At 43.0% G+C, this 17,855-nt stretch overlaps 1 protein-coding gene across 7 annotated transcripts in view; it reads left to right on the plus strand.

Moving 5' to 3' along the window:
• The window catches only part of AMBRA1 (autophagy and beclin 1 regulator 1), a 197,457-nt gene that overhangs the window by 152,395 nt on the left and 27,207 nt on the right, over positions 1-17,855 (plus strand). For all 7 annotated transcript variants that reach the window (XM_009186174.3, XM_009186175.3, XM_003909963.4 and 4 more), the window contains 2 exons: positions 6,795-6,983; positions 8,206-8,360. In XM_009186174.3, coding sequence (XP_009184438.1) covers positions 6,795-6,983; positions 8,206-8,360 — 344 coding nt within the window. The remainder of the gene's footprint in view (positions 1-6,794; positions 6,984-8,205; positions 8,361-17,855) is intronic.

A 17,855-nucleotide genomic window follows, 5' to 3' on the forward strand; every position in this document is an offset into this window, starting at 1 on the left:
CAGACACTATTGGCTTACCCTGTGGCTTCAGCACTTTTTTCAGAAGCCATTCTTGAATTTTTAGTCACTTAAAATTTCTTGATAATTGCTAATAAACCAAGACTCAACCTTCCTGTACTTTTACAGCTTGATCTTTTTTTTTTCTGAAACAGAGTCTTGCTCTGTCACCAGGCTGGAGTGCAGTGGTGCAATCTCAGCTCACTGCAACCTCCACCCGCCCTCCCCGGGTTCAAGCGATGCTCCTGCCTCAGGCTCCCGAGTAGCTGGGACTACAGGCACGCGCCACCACGCCCAGCTAATTTTTGTATTTTTGGTAGAGACGGGGTTTCGCCATATTGGCCGGGCTGGTCTTGAACTCCTGACCTCAGGTGATCCACCCACCTCGGCCTCCCAAAGTGCTGGGGTTACAGGCTTGAGCCACCGCGCCTGGCCCAGTTTATCTTTTGATAACCAAAACAGATTTGTATTTGTTTTTATTCAATTTTTTCTGTCAACTGTAGTTTCTTTTTCCTGCCTCTCATCATCTATTTGAACTTTGTTTTAATCCTTCTTTCTCAATATTCCATTGTCTACTAGTTCAATAAGCATGCTTTTCTGTGTTCTTTCAGATTGTTAGCAAAAAGTAGTGAATCAGGCAGGGCATTGCACCAAGCCTTGTGGTACAGTACTGTGGACTTCTCTGTGTTGATTTTAGTTTATGAATTAGCACTCTGGGCTTGGTTGTTCATATCTAAAGCTGACATTTTTCTGCCTTGTCTGTATGATATTATAAGACTTTGCCAGTTGCCTTAAAATGATTAAGATATTCTCTGTCTGTGGCATTTCCTGATATGCCAGTCTTGGTATCTTTATTGGACAAGGAAAATCAGTTTAATTTTTCCATGTCCTGTCTCAGTGGAACTTCAGCAGCAATCATCCCTTTCTAAGTGCTTATAGGCCACATGTCCAGTAATTCATTCTTTAACTCTACTGGGAATCAACCACAATCCACCTTTTCCCTTATTGAAAATGAAATTAGCTTCTTAAAGTTATTTTGTTTTGTTATTTTGTCACTTTGTTTGTCATCTGAAATTGATATTACTGTTCAAAAATTTAAAAAATGTAAAAGATTAATACAGTAAGAAGCCCCCCAATCCTACCACTCCTCCTCATATGTAACCACTGTTAGCAGTTCCTTGTATATCTTTTCAAAAAAAAAAATTTTTTTTTTTTTTTTTTTTTTTTTTTTTTGAGATGGAGTCCCGCTCTTTTCCCAGGCTGGAGTGCAGTGGCACTGTCTTGGCTCACTGTAACCTTTGCCTCCTGGGTTCACGCCATTCTCCTGCCTCAGCCTCCTGAGTAGCTGGGACTACAGGTGCGCACCGCCACGCCTGGCTAATTTTTTGTATTTTTCATAGAGACGGGGTTTCACCGTGTTAGCCAGGATGGTCTTGATCTCCTGCCCTTGTGATCTGCCCGCCTCGGCCTCCCAAAGTGCTGGCATTACAGGCGTGAGCCACTGCACCCAGCCATCTTTTCAAAAATATTATATGTATATAGAAGCAAATGCAAATTTATGTTTTTCTGCCTGTTATTTAACCCAAATGGTAGCATGCTGTATATACTTGTCTGTACTTTCTGCACTTTTTCTTTACAGTGTAGCTCAGTGTTCTTTTCATGTCAGTATATAAAGAGCTTATTTGTTCTTTTTTATGACTGCCTAGTATTCCATTGCATGAATGTACCATAATTTTCTAACTAGTCTACTATTAAAGGACCTTTAAGTCATTTTCAATATTTTACTCTACAAACTGTGCTGCAGTTTATCATTTTGCACATGTGCAGGTATATCTCTAGGATACATTTCTAGAAATGGAATTGCAGGGGGGAAGAGTGTGCATTTGTAGTGTTGGTAGTTATTGCCATACCACACTCTATACAGCTCGTGCCAAATTATTATTCCACTTGGAGTTCATGAGAGTGCCTGATTTCATAAACTCTTGCTGATAGAATGTGCTATCAAATTTTTGGATATTTGCAAATCTGATATGTAAAAAAAAAAAAGTAGTATGTGGGTATTTTACATTTGTATTTTTCATGTTACAAACAAGGGTGCATGCCTCTTCATATGAACAGCCATTTGTGTTCCCTTCTCTTGACTTGTCCATGTGCTTTACCAATTTTTCTGTTGTGTTACTGGTCTTTTCCTTAGCGATTTTACAGGAGTTCTTTATAAATCAGAAAATTAACTTATAATAGGAGTTTCCTACTTATCATTCAAGTTTTGACTTTGCTGAAGGTTATTTTTGTCATAGAACTTATTTTAAGGAGTCAAAATTATACAACTTTCCTTTTATGGTTCCTTGGTTTTGTGTCATCATTAGGGAGATCATTTAGAACTTTTATATTTTAGTTTTTTAATAGTTAAGTCTTTGATTCATTAGGAAATTTAGTCCCAAATATTCAAAGTATGATCCAATTTCCCCCCCATATGGCTACTCACTTGTCCCAACTAATTAATAATCCATTTGTCTCTATTGATTTGGGATGTTATCTTCATCATAATATTAATTTCTTTTCTGTATTTAGATATATTTCTGGACTCTCTGTTCTGTTCTAGTGATCTGTCTGATTATTCATTTGAAAGTTCCACATGAGTTTAATCTTTGAGGATTTATGTTTTATTTTACTTACTTTTATTTTTAGAGGGTCTTGCTCTGTTGCCCAGGCTGGAGTACAGTGGTGCAATCATATCTCACTGTAACCCCAAACTCCTGAGCTCAAACGATCCTCCTCCCTCAGCCTTCTGAGTAACTCGACCTACAGGCGCATGCCACCATGTCTGGCTGATTTTTTAACTTTTTTTTATGGAGATGAGGTCTTGCTGTGTTGCCCAGGCTGGTCGAGCTCCTGACCTCAAGTGATTATCCTGCCTTGGCCTCCTATAGTACTGGGATTACAGGTGTGAGCCCAGCCTGATTCTGTGTTTTACTGATGAGTTCAGCAACCCCCAAGTTGATTTATGTGAATTGCATTTAACCTTTTTCTGGAGTTAGGCTGAAGATCTTGCCACCTGCTTCTCTCACTTGAGATTTGAGATTAGTGTTTAGAAGTTTATGAATAAGGCCTCATGCATAAATAATTTTGAAATTGCTTTCCTGAAAAAAGTGGCGCTTTAGATTCACTATGATTTTTAAGAGTAAACTCTTACTGGGTGAATGGAATTGGACACTAGGCTGTCCTGTCAGAATAGGCCTTAAGAAACCTGGCAGATGAGTGATGTGGGGCAGGCCATACCACAGGGGATATAGTGCCTTCGGGGAGTGTTTATGGGTCATCTGGAGCTCTGTACAGGCCTTATTCTGAAATCTGAGGGGCTCAGAGATAGCCAAGAGGAAATTTTTCTGCTGATTTAACCCCCCTTGGGTTTTCTAAATCGGTATCTAATGCATTTGCAAAAGCACTGCAACTGCTAATCGCTCCCATGGCCTCATCTGGCCAGCCAGCAACAGGCTACAAATCGATCTTTGTACAAGGTGTTTGTTTATAATTTATGGAGCTGATAGGAAGGCAGAGCCATCTGCTCCTCCAGGCATCAGTATTTCTAACCCCTCCCATTCCCTGCTAGGGCATTTTCACTTGGAAATCATTTCTAATTGGGAGGAGATTACATTGCAGAGTCTGGAACATGGCTTCCTGCTGTCTCCTGCATTGTTTTTTCTCCCTCTGGAGCTGCCCCCTGAAGTTCGTGAGCAGTTTTGATTTGAAAATCCTTTCTTTCCTCATCTTTATTTCCATCCTTCACAGCCCAGCTAACTACCCCATCATTTTTTCCAATATGTGTTTTGCCTTTAAGTGGAAGCCAGTTGTTGGAGATACATCTCCAGGACTAAGGATTATTTGACGAGGCAGCATTTCTCAAGTGTAGTCCAAGTCCGGCAACATCAGAGACACCTGAGAATTTGTTAGAAATGCAAATTCTCAGGCCCCATCCCAGCATTCTGTGTTTTAATACGCCCTCCTGGTGATTTTGATACATGTTAAAGTTTGTCTACCGCTGGGGTCACACAGATATGGAGAACCACAAAGACTTCTAGTGGTGTGTAAGCTGCCGGTGTCTTTGGCTATATTTCACTTCTCCCTTTTTTCTCTACCTTATATTATTGTTGAATCCAAAAAGGATGACTTAGTTGTCCTTTGTCATTAGTACATTACTTTTCTGTGGCCTAAGTAAACAAGTAATTGAGATCCAAGAAATCTCTTCCTGTATGAATTAACTCATCAAAATCTCAGCCTTACAAGAGGAAGCTGCACAAGTGAATGGAAGCAGTGACACTTATTGTAACTGAACATTTCCTTTTCCACATGTGAAATTAATAGACAACAAGCAGCAAATGTGAGAATGAAATTGTAAACAGAGCCCAGTGCGATGGAGCTACCAAATCACTCTATGCCTACCACATCCCATTATGGTAGAAGTGAAACCGCGGATCATGAGCTGCAAAATTTCTGAAACTGAATATGCTACCAGAGAAGCTGTTAAAATTTTCAGCATTCTCTTTTTGTTTGTCCTTTGCATATCTCTGTGAGCTCATTGCAGTAGCCAGGAAGAGTTGTGAAGTTGGGTGGAGTCAGGGGAGAGGGCAGAATTTGGGAGATAGCTATTGATTTGGAATCATCATCATATAATACAAACACAAGCACAGTGGCCTGGATTTGAGGCCGACAAAATGCTTTTTGTCCGTATGCCCAGTTTTTAAGGGGTTTTAGAGCCAAGCTTTCCAGAAGAAGGAAAACCTTACTTGTACTCTCCTCTGCACCCCTGTCTTCGTAAGCAGTTAAATGCTTTTTTGTGTGTTGATGATGAGTTTTGAGGGTTACTATAGCCTTCTAGATGTTTGACCGAAATGAATGTTAATACACGTGAGCTAGATCTCTGTAACAGCAAGACAGGAAAGTCTACTTTGATAACATACCCAACAGATATTTTCGAGACATTAAATGTGGATAAAATGGTAACTGTTCAAAGCTGTCTTAAAGCCGATAGAGTCCCATCTCCTTTCCTATTTAAGTTCTTTTGGTTCTGTATCCCAGCTGGATTCATGTGTTGAGCCAGAAAAGGAGAGGGATATTGCCATGTTTTTTCTTGTTTGTTTGTTTGGTTTGGTTTGGTTTGGTTTGGTTTTTTGTTTTTTGTTTTTCGTTTTTGTTTTTTTAGCAAAGGGCTTGGGACCCTGAGTAATAAGTAGCAGACGTCCCAGTGCTAACTAGATAAATCTAGCCTTACAGGCTAGACCAGATGGTGGGTTGGGAGTTGAGCAGTAGAAAGGCCTAATGGTGATAGCAGTGAGTATTTGGATGTCATTATTTTATTAGTTAGCAAACAGAACCATCCTTGTGGTCCCTCTTCGGTTTTATGCGTAATGGTGCTGTAGGTGTTAGCCCCCGAGTTGGCACAATAGTCTAATCAATGTGTTCTGATGCCTTTTTCGATATACACTGTCATCTCATTAGCAACACACAGGGAAAGGAGAACAAATAGAGTTTTACAAAGCACTCTAAGTATCAGATCGCATAAGCCTGGGGGCCTCTGAAAGAGCAATTCCTTGTTTTGTTTTCCTTGAGGTAATTTCCTAGGGAAACTTGCCCTTGACGTTTTTTTTTGGATTACTGCAGTAGATCACCTGGACTCTGGCGAGGGCAGCTGAGCTTGGCTTTTAAAAAATTACAACAATGCCTCTGACAGTGAACATCTCCTTCAAATAAGAGAAACAGTAAAAAGTTTCTTTGCTTGAGGTATATCTAAATGGGACAAAGCCCTGATGAGCTTGGTCTGTTTGAATGTGTTATGCTGTTCTGCCTGGGCCCATGATGTGGGCACTCTTGTTCTATGCTCACATCAAGGGTAAGCCACTTCCTCCTGGCAGGGAATCGCACAGTGGGACTCAGAGAGGGATTCAAATGAAAACTGAAACAAGGCCTATAGGCACAGTGCCAGTTAACATCTCATTGGTCCTGTCATGTGGAGTGGATGCTCCTCACCAACAGACATTCCTCCACCCTCAGATCTTGCCACCTTACAAGGCTGAGCCTGCTGCCTGCCTGACCCTGCAGTTTGTTCTCAGGAACTACTAAGTGCAGACTAGGGCTGCCATGGACATTGGCATAGAGCATAATGGGAAATGAGCCCTGGCCATCCAGCCACAGCTGGGCATTATTGTTTTTCCTCTCTTGGTAGAGTTAGAGATTAGTATTAGCAAGGAGCTGTTCCAGAAAACTGGTCTCTAGATGTTCCAGTTCTCTTTCTCTTAAATGAGAAAGCAAAATACAAATTTGCGAAATGGCTTTCTTCTCCAAGGTCACATAACAGATGTTGAATAGGATTCCTGCCCCAAGAAAGCTCTACCTGTATCACCTTTTTCTTGGAACCAATGGGTTTGCATTTTCATTTACCTTAGTTTTGATCTCTGGGACAATAACAGCTGTTAAATGGCTCTCTAGGAATAATTTTTAATAACTTTTTCCTTATCTAATCTCTCAAGTGATATTTCCTAAATGTGAACTAAGACTCAGCAGGTGGTTGTGGTGGTGTTGACTATCCTGTAGTTTCCTGCTAAGGTGGGAGAAGAGACATAACTTTTCTTGCCTCCTGTGTTTTGTTCATTTGACATTTTAGTTTGAATGAGAAGGTATTCTTTAGCATTTCTAGACAAGGTGCAGGCCCTTAGGAAGTCCCTAAAGTTTCTTGGCCCCAGAATTTTTACAATATCAACTCCAAAGTTTCTTATCCTCTTTTCTTTCTTTGTCTGATGCAGCCTCCGTGAATGTGCTGGTGCAGAACTGCAAGATCTACAATGATGCCAGCTGCGACATTTCTGCAGATGGCCAGCTCCTGGCAGCTTTCATCCCCAGCAGCCAGAGGGGCTTTCCCGATGAAGGCATCCTGGCAGTATACTCCCTGGCCCCCCATAACCTGGGCGAAATGCTCTACACCAAGCGATTTGGTAAGGGATAGGAAGCCCAACCTAATGACAGAGGGACACTGGTGCCTTGGCATGGTCATTGCTAGGTGAGGCATGGCTTGGATGGGAGTAACGGTCACATACTGCCCCTACCTTCATTGGGGCACAGGCCAGAGAAAGATTGCTTTGCAGGAGTGCTGGCTAGTAACATTGCGGAAGCATCTCAGGATTAGAGTCCGACTGCATGCCCCTGTTACGATGGCCAGGAATAAGGGAGGAGGTGGTCGCGGCACACAAATGCACTGCAAGACAGTTTGGCATTGTGTATTTAAAACCTCTCAAAATGTGTCAGCTCTTTGGCAATCCAGCTTTTAACGAAATAATCAGAAACCTATACAAAGATTTACATACAAGGGTGTTCACAGCAGTGTTACCATACAGAAAAATGTCAAATTGTTGCCTTGAGACTGTTTTTTGTTGTTGTTGTTTTTTGCAGGGGGAAGGGGTGGTGGGTGTTTTGTTTTGCTGGTGTCACCTTGAGTCAAATTTAAGTGGTTTTTTTTTTTTTTTAAGAATTGACTAAACAAATGATGGTGCAGTGATGGAATTGCTCCACTGGCCCTTAAAACGCTCTTACAGAACAGTGTTCATAATGTATTAAATGAAAAAAGTGGGTTTCAAAATAGTAATATAAGGATGTTAACAATTTTTAAAAATGTTGATAATAATGGTTAGCATTTATTAAGTACTTTCTTTTTTTTGTTTGGTTTTTTTTTTGAGACAGAGTTTTGCTCTTGTTGCCCAGGCTGGAGTGCAATGGTGCGATCTCAGCTCACCACAACCTCCACCTCCCGGGTTCAGGCGATTCTCCTGCCTCAGCCTCCCAAGTAGCTGGGATTACAGGCATGTGCAACCATGCCTGACTAACTTTGTATTTTTAGTAGAGACGGGGTTTCTCCATGTTGGTCAGGCTGGTCTCGAACTCCCTACCTCAGGTGATCCCCCCGCCTCGGCCTCCCAGAGTGCTGAGATTACAGGCATGTGCCACCGCATCCGGCTTTATTAGATGCTTTCTATATGTCATACGCTATACTCAGTATGTATATGCCTTCTCATCATACTCCTCACTACAGTCCTATGAGATAACACCAGGATGAGCAAGTGAATATGAAGATTGGAGAAAAAGAGAAGAGTAAGAGTGAAAGTTGTTTCCTTGAAGTGGCCAGAAGTCTAGGAAATATCTCTCTGTTCTGTTGGCCCTCAGGTCCCAATGCCATTTCGGTGAGCCTGTCCCCAATGGGCAGATATGTAATGGTGGGCTTGGCCTCACGAAGGATCCTGCTGCACCCCTCCACAGAGCACATGGTGGCCCAGGTCTTCAGGCTGCAACAGGCCCATGGTGGAGAGACCTCCATGAGGGTGAGTGCCATTGCTTGTGCTTTCACTGTATGGCATCTCCCCTAGGCTTGGAAGGGTAATGAGGGACAGTGGTGTGACCTCCCAGCCAGGACCAGAGCTATCATAGAGTCATAAGGCGTAAGGAAGGGCTCCAGTCAAGCCCATCCATGATCTGCAGGCTTCATTTGTGGAACCTCTGGACTATCAAAGGCCCTTCCTCACACCCTAGAACATGTGCTGCATTCCCCAGAGGCCTGCAAGTATCTTCAGATAAACTGAATACTTCCTTACTTCTACATGAAACTTTTAATCTGGAGATGCATAAAGGACCCAATGAAATGCTTATTTTTAAAGCTTTGTGTGTGTGTGTGTGTGTGTGTGTGTGTGTGTGAGGAAACAAGCTGTAAAAAGTAATAGTATGCCATGAAATTTTTTTTCCTGTGAGTTTTAATTATGATGGCAGATGAAGACTTTAGGCAGCTGCTTTATTCTTAATCATCCCATTCATTTCACCAGTGGAGAAAAGGTCCTGTCTAGGACCCTCTCTTGTCTGAGGCGTGTCTCTCTTATATTGCCATAAAAGCCTTCTGGGCATCCTGTGGTTGGTGGCCTTTTGGCCTCAGCCAGACTAATGTGCCTGAGTGAGCATCCCACATCCCATAGGTGCTCATTTATCCAGGGTTTTGTCAAGGGGATTCAAGCATTTGAACAGTTCTCTAATTAGATAGTATTTAAGCTTTGTCTGAAGCTAAGAACCTGTGAATTTCCCAGTACTTTGTGCAGTCTGTACCATGTATAGTTGGATGTACTTGTTGGTCCACTTTTTGTCTTTAGCTGTGTAGTGTGTATGTTTAATCCACCCAATTTGGTTCAGTGTAAGCTCCTTAGAGGGATATCCCTCAGGGGCCTTCATTTAGTGCTGTGCATGTAGATGGTTGTTGAATGTCTGGACTGGGAAGCATTTGTTTTAAAGAAAAAACTAGAGAGAGCACCCATTATATACAAAGTGATAGAATGTGGGTGGCCTGGTATGGTCCTTTCTTCTCCAGTCTCTTCTCCCTCCTGTCTCCTACAGATATCCTCTGTCCAACTACACTGAACCACTTTCCAAGCTTCTTGAATTTGGCAAAGTGCCTTCTTGCCAGGGTACCTTTACTTGGAATGCCCTCCTGTCCCCTATCTCCAGCTATCTGGAAGCTTTTCACCTTCTGTGGCATCTTTCTTAATCGAATTGATCACTCGTTCCTTGTGCTATCATTGTACCCCTTACACACTGTTATGGCAGTACTTGTCACATCAAACTGCAGTTATTTGTTTCCATGTCACTCTCTTCTCCTGGACTGTGAGCTCCTTGAGGATAGAGACTGTGTCTGTTTTATCTTTATGAAGTCCAAGAACTTCATGGGGAACCTGACACTTAGTAGAAAGTGAATGAATGAAAGAGAATCTCAAAAAAAAAAAAAAAAAAAAGTATCCTCTTTACAACCTCTAGGTGGTAACTAGCAGAACCAATGAGGATGACATAACATCATATCCCCACCAAGCTTCTGAAAGGAAAACAAGTCATTCTCTGCTCTTGATATCACAATGACAAGAAAGTTCTGATCTTGAATTCGATATGGCTGGAAATATTTGACATTGGGTGAATAGGAGATGTCATTGTGGGATATTCATCAAGCCTATTTTCTTATCTAGATATTTGAGGATGGAAGTTGAGTTTTCATTTAAATATTCTTCTGACCGGGCACAGTGGCTCACACCTGTAATCCCAGCACTTTGGGAGGCCGAGGTGGGTGAATCACCTGAGGTCGGGAGTTTGAGACCAGCCTGACCAACATGGAGAAACTCCATCTCTACTAAAAATATAAAATTAGCCAGGTGTGGTGGCGCATGCCTGTAATCTCAGCTACTCAGGAGGCTGAGGCAGGAGAATTGCTTAAGCCCAGGAGGCGGAGGTTGCGGTGAGCCGACATGGTGCCATTGCACTCCAGCCTGGGCAACAAGAGTGAAACTCCGTCTCAAAAACATAAATAAATGAATAAAAATAAATAAATATTCTTCTTTTGCTTCTCTTAAACAGACTTGGCTGGTAAAAGCACCTGGTCTCTGCTTTTCACCACCTGGAATCCCAGTCCCAACAGCTGCCCTTCTAACCCTTGCGGCCTAATTGTGGAATAATTGTTTATAATCATTAAGAGACAGGATCTGATTTGGGTAGCTCTGACAGACCTCTCTAGTCTGTTTCATAAGCCAGGGCTCTTGCCCAACTCCCGCACACAGCCTGCCAGTCCTCCATCCTAGCACAGTTCCACTTTTCCACTGTAGCCAGAAACATCTGGCTGAAGACAAACAGTTACAAAGCAGAAGCCAAGGTGGTGGGATCTGTTGTCACATAGGGGACTGGCAGTTCAGGGAATGTGGCTAGAGAACTCTGCTGAGGAGATGTGGTCATCCAGTGAGTCCCTGGCTGTCCTGCCAAGGGGCTCAAGGCAGCTAGCCAGCAGCTGCATGCTTGGTGACTAGAGCTACTGCCAGGCTGCCCAGTGAGCCTTTTTTGTTTCTCAGTAGGTACCATCTGCCACCAAGCACTAAGAAAGGGAGCTGAAGTACTTAGAAAGTTCCCATTTGGGAAGTGTTCCTGTCACCCAAGAGACAGGATCAAGGCATCTCAACAAGGTTTAGGTCCATCTGATGTCCACCCAGTCTGACTTTAAAGCCCCATGCTACAGAAAGATTTCTGGTTTTCCAGGTCTTGGTTGCCCCTTACATCCAAAGGCACCAGATCACTCAGCAAATGTCCCTGAATTCAGTGACTGGTGGAAGGGAAGACACCAGCTTTTTTGGATAGCTGTGCTGTATCACCATTTAAGGCAAGAAGTGAATTTTTGTCTGAGAACAGGGAGCAAGGGTTTAATGGGACCGTACAGCATCTCCCTCTTTGCACAGGTAAGTGTAGGTGGTGTCTCCATCTCTGATGTCAAGCTCTGGCCATAAAGGAATGCTTTAGTGGGTAATGGGCCTGTCCTAGAGCTTTGCTACTCAGAATTCCCCTTCTCTCTGGTGGTACCTCTTGGAATTCACTGTGGTAATGTTCAGAGAGGCAAATGTGTTGGGCCAACAGACATTCCCAGGAGAACATCCTCCAGAGCATTGATTTATTTTAAGATGGCACTAAGTGACATCTCTCCCCAAGAGATGATCTCTGACACAATCCCATATGAAAACTCTTCTGAAAATGAATTGCTAATTGCTATTAGCCTTGATGCACTTACTCTAAGCAGTTCTTCAGACCTCTGGATCAGTGCTTCCCAAACTGTGGTTCTTGGACAACTTACATTAGAACTAGATGGGTCCTTATTAAAATACAGATCCGTGTCAGACCTAAATTCAGAATAAGAATGGGAGGCAGAGGGACCCAGGATTAGTATTTTTAAAACAAGTTTTCCTTCCTTCATTTTAGGTGTCTGCCCTCAGCCTCCTCAGCAAGGCAGAGTCAGTCTCAGTTCTACTTGCCATTGTGGTTTTGTGCGTGGTGCTTTAATTCTTTGCTAATTATGTTGCAGGCACAGTGGTGTTTGTCTTCTATTTCCTACCAAACTCAGCTTTTTGGCTGTGTGTGCCTCACCTCCCATCTTTTCTCGGCTGTTGCTGCTTTCCAGGTTTCTCCCTTGAATAGCTGTATGTGCTGGAGTCTTTTCTTTATGTTGAGTCATTTTAATTTTTGTCCTTATTTCTAGGATCTAGGGTCCTTTTGATCTTTCCCTTCTCTTTTTACCGTGTTAGTCCTCCCAATTTTAGTGATGGGTACATCAGGAAAGTAAGACTGGGCACATATTTTCTCTCTCCCTTCCCACTGTCCATTTGCGATTCCTCCAGACTGGATATGCTACTCTCTATGACTCAGAGTCTTATATTCTGTCTGATTCCCTTCTACTTGAGCCAGAGAGGGCTTTTTGTTAATTTTTGTTTTGTTTTTAGGTTAAGCTTTTAGAGACTGCTGAGCTGAAGTTTTGCTGAATTCTCAAAACACTTAAACTGCCTGTGTTCCTTCTTGGCTTTCATTTTCTAATTGGAACCAGGCACAATATTGTACAGAGAACTGCAATTAATTTTCTAAAATAGTGGCAACTTGCACAGTATAATAACTTTGGTTGTAACCAAGTGAAAGCATAATAACAAAAATACAAAATTACTAATGAAACCGGAAAGAGTCATATACCACATTGTTCCTCTAGTTTGTATCTCAGTAAATGCTGTGTTACTTAGGAATAGGGGCAGAAGTCTGCAACTGGGCAGGGAGGTTCAGGGACATGAGGGCAAAGCTAGGTCATCTTGAGCTAGAAAGCAAGAATAAGGATTAGTGCTTTCAGCACTGGAATTAACATGGACCACCCCCACCTCCCAATAAGTGGGGATTGTAGGCACGTAAGTGGTTTAGTAAGAAGTGAAAAAGATCCTCATTGCCTAATTAATTGCTGCAGATCCTAGAGGCACTAGGAACTTGAATCTCACCAGGAGTAGTTTGCTTTTCTTTTGGGTCGTTTTATTGGCAGAAGGGATGACTAAGGACACCTTCATTTGACTTGGGTTGAGGAGGAAGCTCTGGGATAGAATGCAGTTTAGCTCCCCTCTCTCCATGGAACAGTATTGTGGTCTTTAAGGGAAAGCCTCCAATACCTAAGGGTCAATTTTATTGAAAGCTTTTTCTTTGTGGCTGTGTGGTAAAACCATAGCCAAGGGTTGAGTGAGTGTTACCTAGACAAATCAATAGTTCATAGGACACATTGAAAAGAAAGTATCCATCTCTCTCCCTCTCCTCCTCTTCCCCTTTCCATTCCCCTTCTTCTTTCTTCCTTTCTTGACCTAAGAGTTTTGCTGGTCAATAGTGGACTATCCCTTTATACCCCTTCTCCCTCTAGAGCGCTAGCAATATGCCTCCCCTTCACCCTAAACAGGTCCCAGGCAGCAGGGAAGGAAAGCAGATTTGTTTTTTGGTTGTTTTTTTTTTTTTGAGATGGAGTCTCCCTCTGTTGCCCAGGCAGGAATGCAGTGGCACAACCTTGGCTCACTGCAGCCTCTGCCACCTGGGTTCAAGTGATTTTCCTGCCTCAGCCTCCCAGTTAGCTGGGTCTACAGGCACCTGCCACCACTCCCAGCTAATTTGTGTATTTTTTGTAGAGACAGGGTTTCACCATGTTGGCCAGGCTGGTCTCAAACTCCTGACCTCAGGTGATCCGCCCCCCTCTGCCTCCCAAAGTGCTGGGATTACAGGCGTGAGCCACCGTGCCTGGCCTTTTACCATTTTTTATAGACCTACAGCCCACCCAAATCTGATTGCGCCGCAGTTCTGTGTGTACTCCCAGGGGACCACATCAGCATCTCGGGAACTTATTAGAAATGCAGATTCTCAGCCCCACTTGAGATCTGCTGAGTCAGAAACTCTGGGGGCGAGGCCCAGCCATGTGTGTTTTAACAAGCCTTCCGGATGACTGTGCGCTAAGAAGGAACAATGGGCTGTAGGGCGATTCCATCTAGACCCCACCTGTCAATGTATCTTGATCCTTTCCCCTTTTGTTTTTGCTCTATCTCTTACTATCTCTGAAAATAAACATTAGGTTGCTTGCTTTCTTTTATACCATTGGGTAGCCATCCTTACAGAGACTAATGATGGCTGCTGCTGATGATGATGATGATTATCATTATTATTATAAGTTCATTAAAATGAACCATAGAAAAAACTTGGGATCCAGACTTCTCCAATTAGTGGTAACTATAGTTGTGGCTTAGATCCTGGGTCAGGATGAGTGCCCACTGCTGTCAGCACTGACCAGAATTTATATAACTTCACAAATATAGGCTCTTTTGACTTGTCCCAGCTTTATTCTTCAATCTACAAACTTTATTATGACTCTCTCCTTCCCTGCCCTTGAATTGAACTTATAATATGGACCTAATCATCTGTACTTACCTATATTCTACAAGTTTGATGTCCAAAAGTGACCTAGAATTCTAGTTCAATCCAGAGTATTCTCTAGAAATCTAAGGAAATTGAGCCTTTTCTTAATCTTGTCTGGACTTGGGGGTGGCAAATACCAAAAATAATGATATTTTATTTTTGTATGCTGGAAGGGTACTATTTCTTCAAGGGGAGATTGGGATAAAAGAGAGATGTCTTTGTTGTCAAAAATGATTTACTCCTTCCTAAGATTTTGTCCTCATTAATTTTCTTAAAGCTGCCTGTCAGTTGATTAAAAGCTGCTTCCGCTGCAATTATCTTAAAGTTGACTTCTGAGATGTGGCACAAAGCATCTATCCTCAAAAAGTTCTTTTCTTCACAACGTTGTAGGAAAGCGGGGAAGGGATATAGGAGAAGTAAGAAGTGTCTGGTGCGATTTGTCAGAGAAGGGAGGGGGGGCAAGATAAAAAATTAAAAATAACACTAGAACTGCAGTCAAAGCCATTCACTTAGGAAATTTTTCCATGACAGATTCACCAACTCTGACAGTGTCTTTCCTCCGTGGCCTCTTAGTAGAGTGCAGTCTATGCTGCATTTTATTCTATTCACTCAAAAAAACTGTATTGAGCCCCTATCATTGGTCTATGAACAAAATGGACATAGTCCCTTCCTCTGTAGTGTGTCCATGGCTTCTTCTGGTCTTTTCACTGCCATCTCCCCAGCCCTCACTGTGCTTAGCTGCGGGAGGCATGCAACATTTGCTTCCTAAGTGTGTGTTACTTTGAAATCTCATGTGCCCTGGGTTTCTCTGTATGTTCTCACATGTGCACCCTGCTCACCATCACTATCACTGTGACAGTCCATTACTCAGTACGCCCTAATTGAATCAAGGTACTAATGAGATAGTCCTGAAAATAAGGAGCATCTTACTCATTTCCACGATGTTTTCTTTTTTTGTTTTTGAGACGGAGTTTTGCTCTTGTTGCACAGACTGGAGTGCAATGGCACTATCTTGGCTCATTTCAACCTCTGCCTCCCAAGTTCAAGTGATTTTCCTGCCTCAGCCTCCCGAGTAGCTGGGATTACAGGTGCATGCCACCGTCCTGGCTAATTTTTGTATTTTTAGTATAGAGACAGGGATTCACCATGTTGGTCAGGCTGGTCTCGAACTCCTGACCTCGTGATCCGCCTGCCTCGGCCTCCCAAAGTGCTAGGATTATAGACGTGAGTCACCGTACCTGGCCACGTTTCCACAATTCTAACCAATATCAGTGAATTTCTCCAGGTTCTAGTCTCAGCACAGAGACATGATGAGAGGTTCCAGGTAGGTAGTTTAAAAAGTGAAAGGCGGCCGGGCGCGGTGGCTCAAGCCTGTAATCCCAGCACTTTGGGAGGCCGAGATGGGCGGATCACGAGGTCAGGAGATCGAGACCATCCTGGCTAACACGGTGAAACCCCGTCTCTACTAAGAAATACAAAAAAAAATAGCCGGGCGAGGTGGCAGCGCCTGTAGTCCCAGCTACTCGGGAGGCTGAGGCCGGAGAATGGCGTGAACCCGGGAGGCGGAGCTTGCAGTGAGCTGAGATCCGGCCACTGCACTCCAGCCTGGGCGACAGCGCGAGACTCCGTCTCAAAAAAAAAAAAAAAAAAAAAAAAAAAAAAAGTGAAAGGCAAAACATCCTTTTTTTCAAGAATTGGTAGGAAAATCAATTAATACATTTGTAAAAGCTGAAAGTATTTAATATAATCCCTGTCCTGAACAGAGAAATACTACTTCTTCCACACACAAACACACACACACACACACACACACACACACACACACACAAATGGATCAAGCAAAATATATGGAAGCATACTCTTATCCAAGGTGAATCTCTAGAACTCATTAGACCATTTCCTTTGAGATGTAGAAAGCCACAGAAGTTCAAGAACTTATGTTGTGCTCTGTGCCCAGAGATGTGGAAACCAGAGTAATTGCTTTCTTTCTATTTATTTATTTTTTGAGATAGAGTTTCACTCTGTTGCCCAGGCTGGAGTGCAGTGGTGTGATTGCAGCTCACTGCAACCTCTGCTGCCCAGGTTCAAGCAATTCTCCTGCCTCAGCCTCCCGAGTAGCTGGGATTACAGGCACCTGCTACCGCGCCTGGCTAATTTTTGTATTTTTAGTAGAGATGGGGTTTCACCATCTTGGTCAGGCTGGTCTTGAACACCTGATCTTGTGATTCACCCACCTCGGCCTCCCAACGTGTTGGGATTACAGGCATGAGCCACCATGCCCAGCCTATTTGTTTAAAATTTTTTTTAAGAGACAGGATCTCACCCACGCTGGAATGCAGTGGCACGATCATAGCTCACTGTAAATTTTAATAACTGGGCTTAAGCAATCCTCCCACCTCAGCCTCCCAAGTAGCTGGGATTAGAGGTATTGCCACCATGCCTGGCTATTTGTTTGGAGACATGCAGATCCTGCTTTGTTGGCTAGGTTGGTCGAACTCGTGGCGTCAGGTGATCTTCCCATCTCGGCCGCCCAGAGTGCTGGCCACTACAGGCAGGAGCCATCACGCCCAGCAAGTATAATTTCTGGGAATTCCGGAAGCTGTGAATGCCTCAGTATTTCTTTAAGCACAGAAGTAGATTCCTCAGCTGAAGTGATGTCTGTGCTTTGATCCTAATGGCCAGGCGTGGCCTTTGGAAAGCAGCGGGCCAATTGAAAAATAAATAAATTTGTTCCTCTCCTTGAGGAACAAATGAATAAGACAAAGTTTACAGGACTCAGCAAATCATAGGAAGTTGCCTAGAAATGCCTTGAAGGCAGCACATTGTAACACATAGTAACAAAGGGCAACAAATTTGAACAAGTTAAAAAAAAAACAAACAAAAATCCGCTGTTTGCTGTTTGCCCTTTTTTTCTGCTGGGAGAAAGCTTTCATTTGGATACGTGCAATCTAGGCAGATTTGTTCCTGCTTCAAAGGGAACAGCCTGGGCGACAGAGTGCGACTCCATCTCAAAAAAATAAAAAAATTAAAATTATAAAAATTATAAAAATTACATCACTGTTCTGTGAATTCTGAATTCCAACATAGAATATAAAGGTTTGGAGAGAGTAAAATAAATTAAAGTTTTTATTTTTTATTTATTTTTATTTTTTTTTTTGAGACGGAGTCTTGCTCTGTCGACCGGGCTGGAGTGCAGTGGCCGAATCTCAGCTCACTGCAAGCTCCGCCTCCCAGGTTTACGCCATTCTCCTGCCTCAGCCTCCCGAGTAGCTGGGACTACAGGCGCCCGCCACCTCGCCCGGCTAGTTTTTTGTATTTTTTAGTAGAGACGGGGTTTCACCGTGTTCGCCAGGATGGTCTCAATCTCCTGACCTCGTGATCTGCCCGTCTCGGCGTCCCAAAGTGCTGGGATTACAGGCTTGAGCCACCGCGCCCGGCCAAGAAATTAAAGTTTTTAAAAAGCAATCAGACTTTCCTAAGGGTGAAGAAACTCAATAATTCATTAATCTAAGCAGATCAACAGCTGAAAAAGAAGAAAAAGATGGCCAAGGTATCTCTCC

This window comes from Papio anubis, chromosome 12, assembly GCF_008728515.1.
Source record: "Papio anubis isolate 15944 chromosome 12, Panubis1.0, whole genome shotgun sequence".
Lineage (NCBI taxonomy): Eukaryota > Metazoa > Chordata > Mammalia > Primates > Cercopithecidae > Papio > Papio anubis.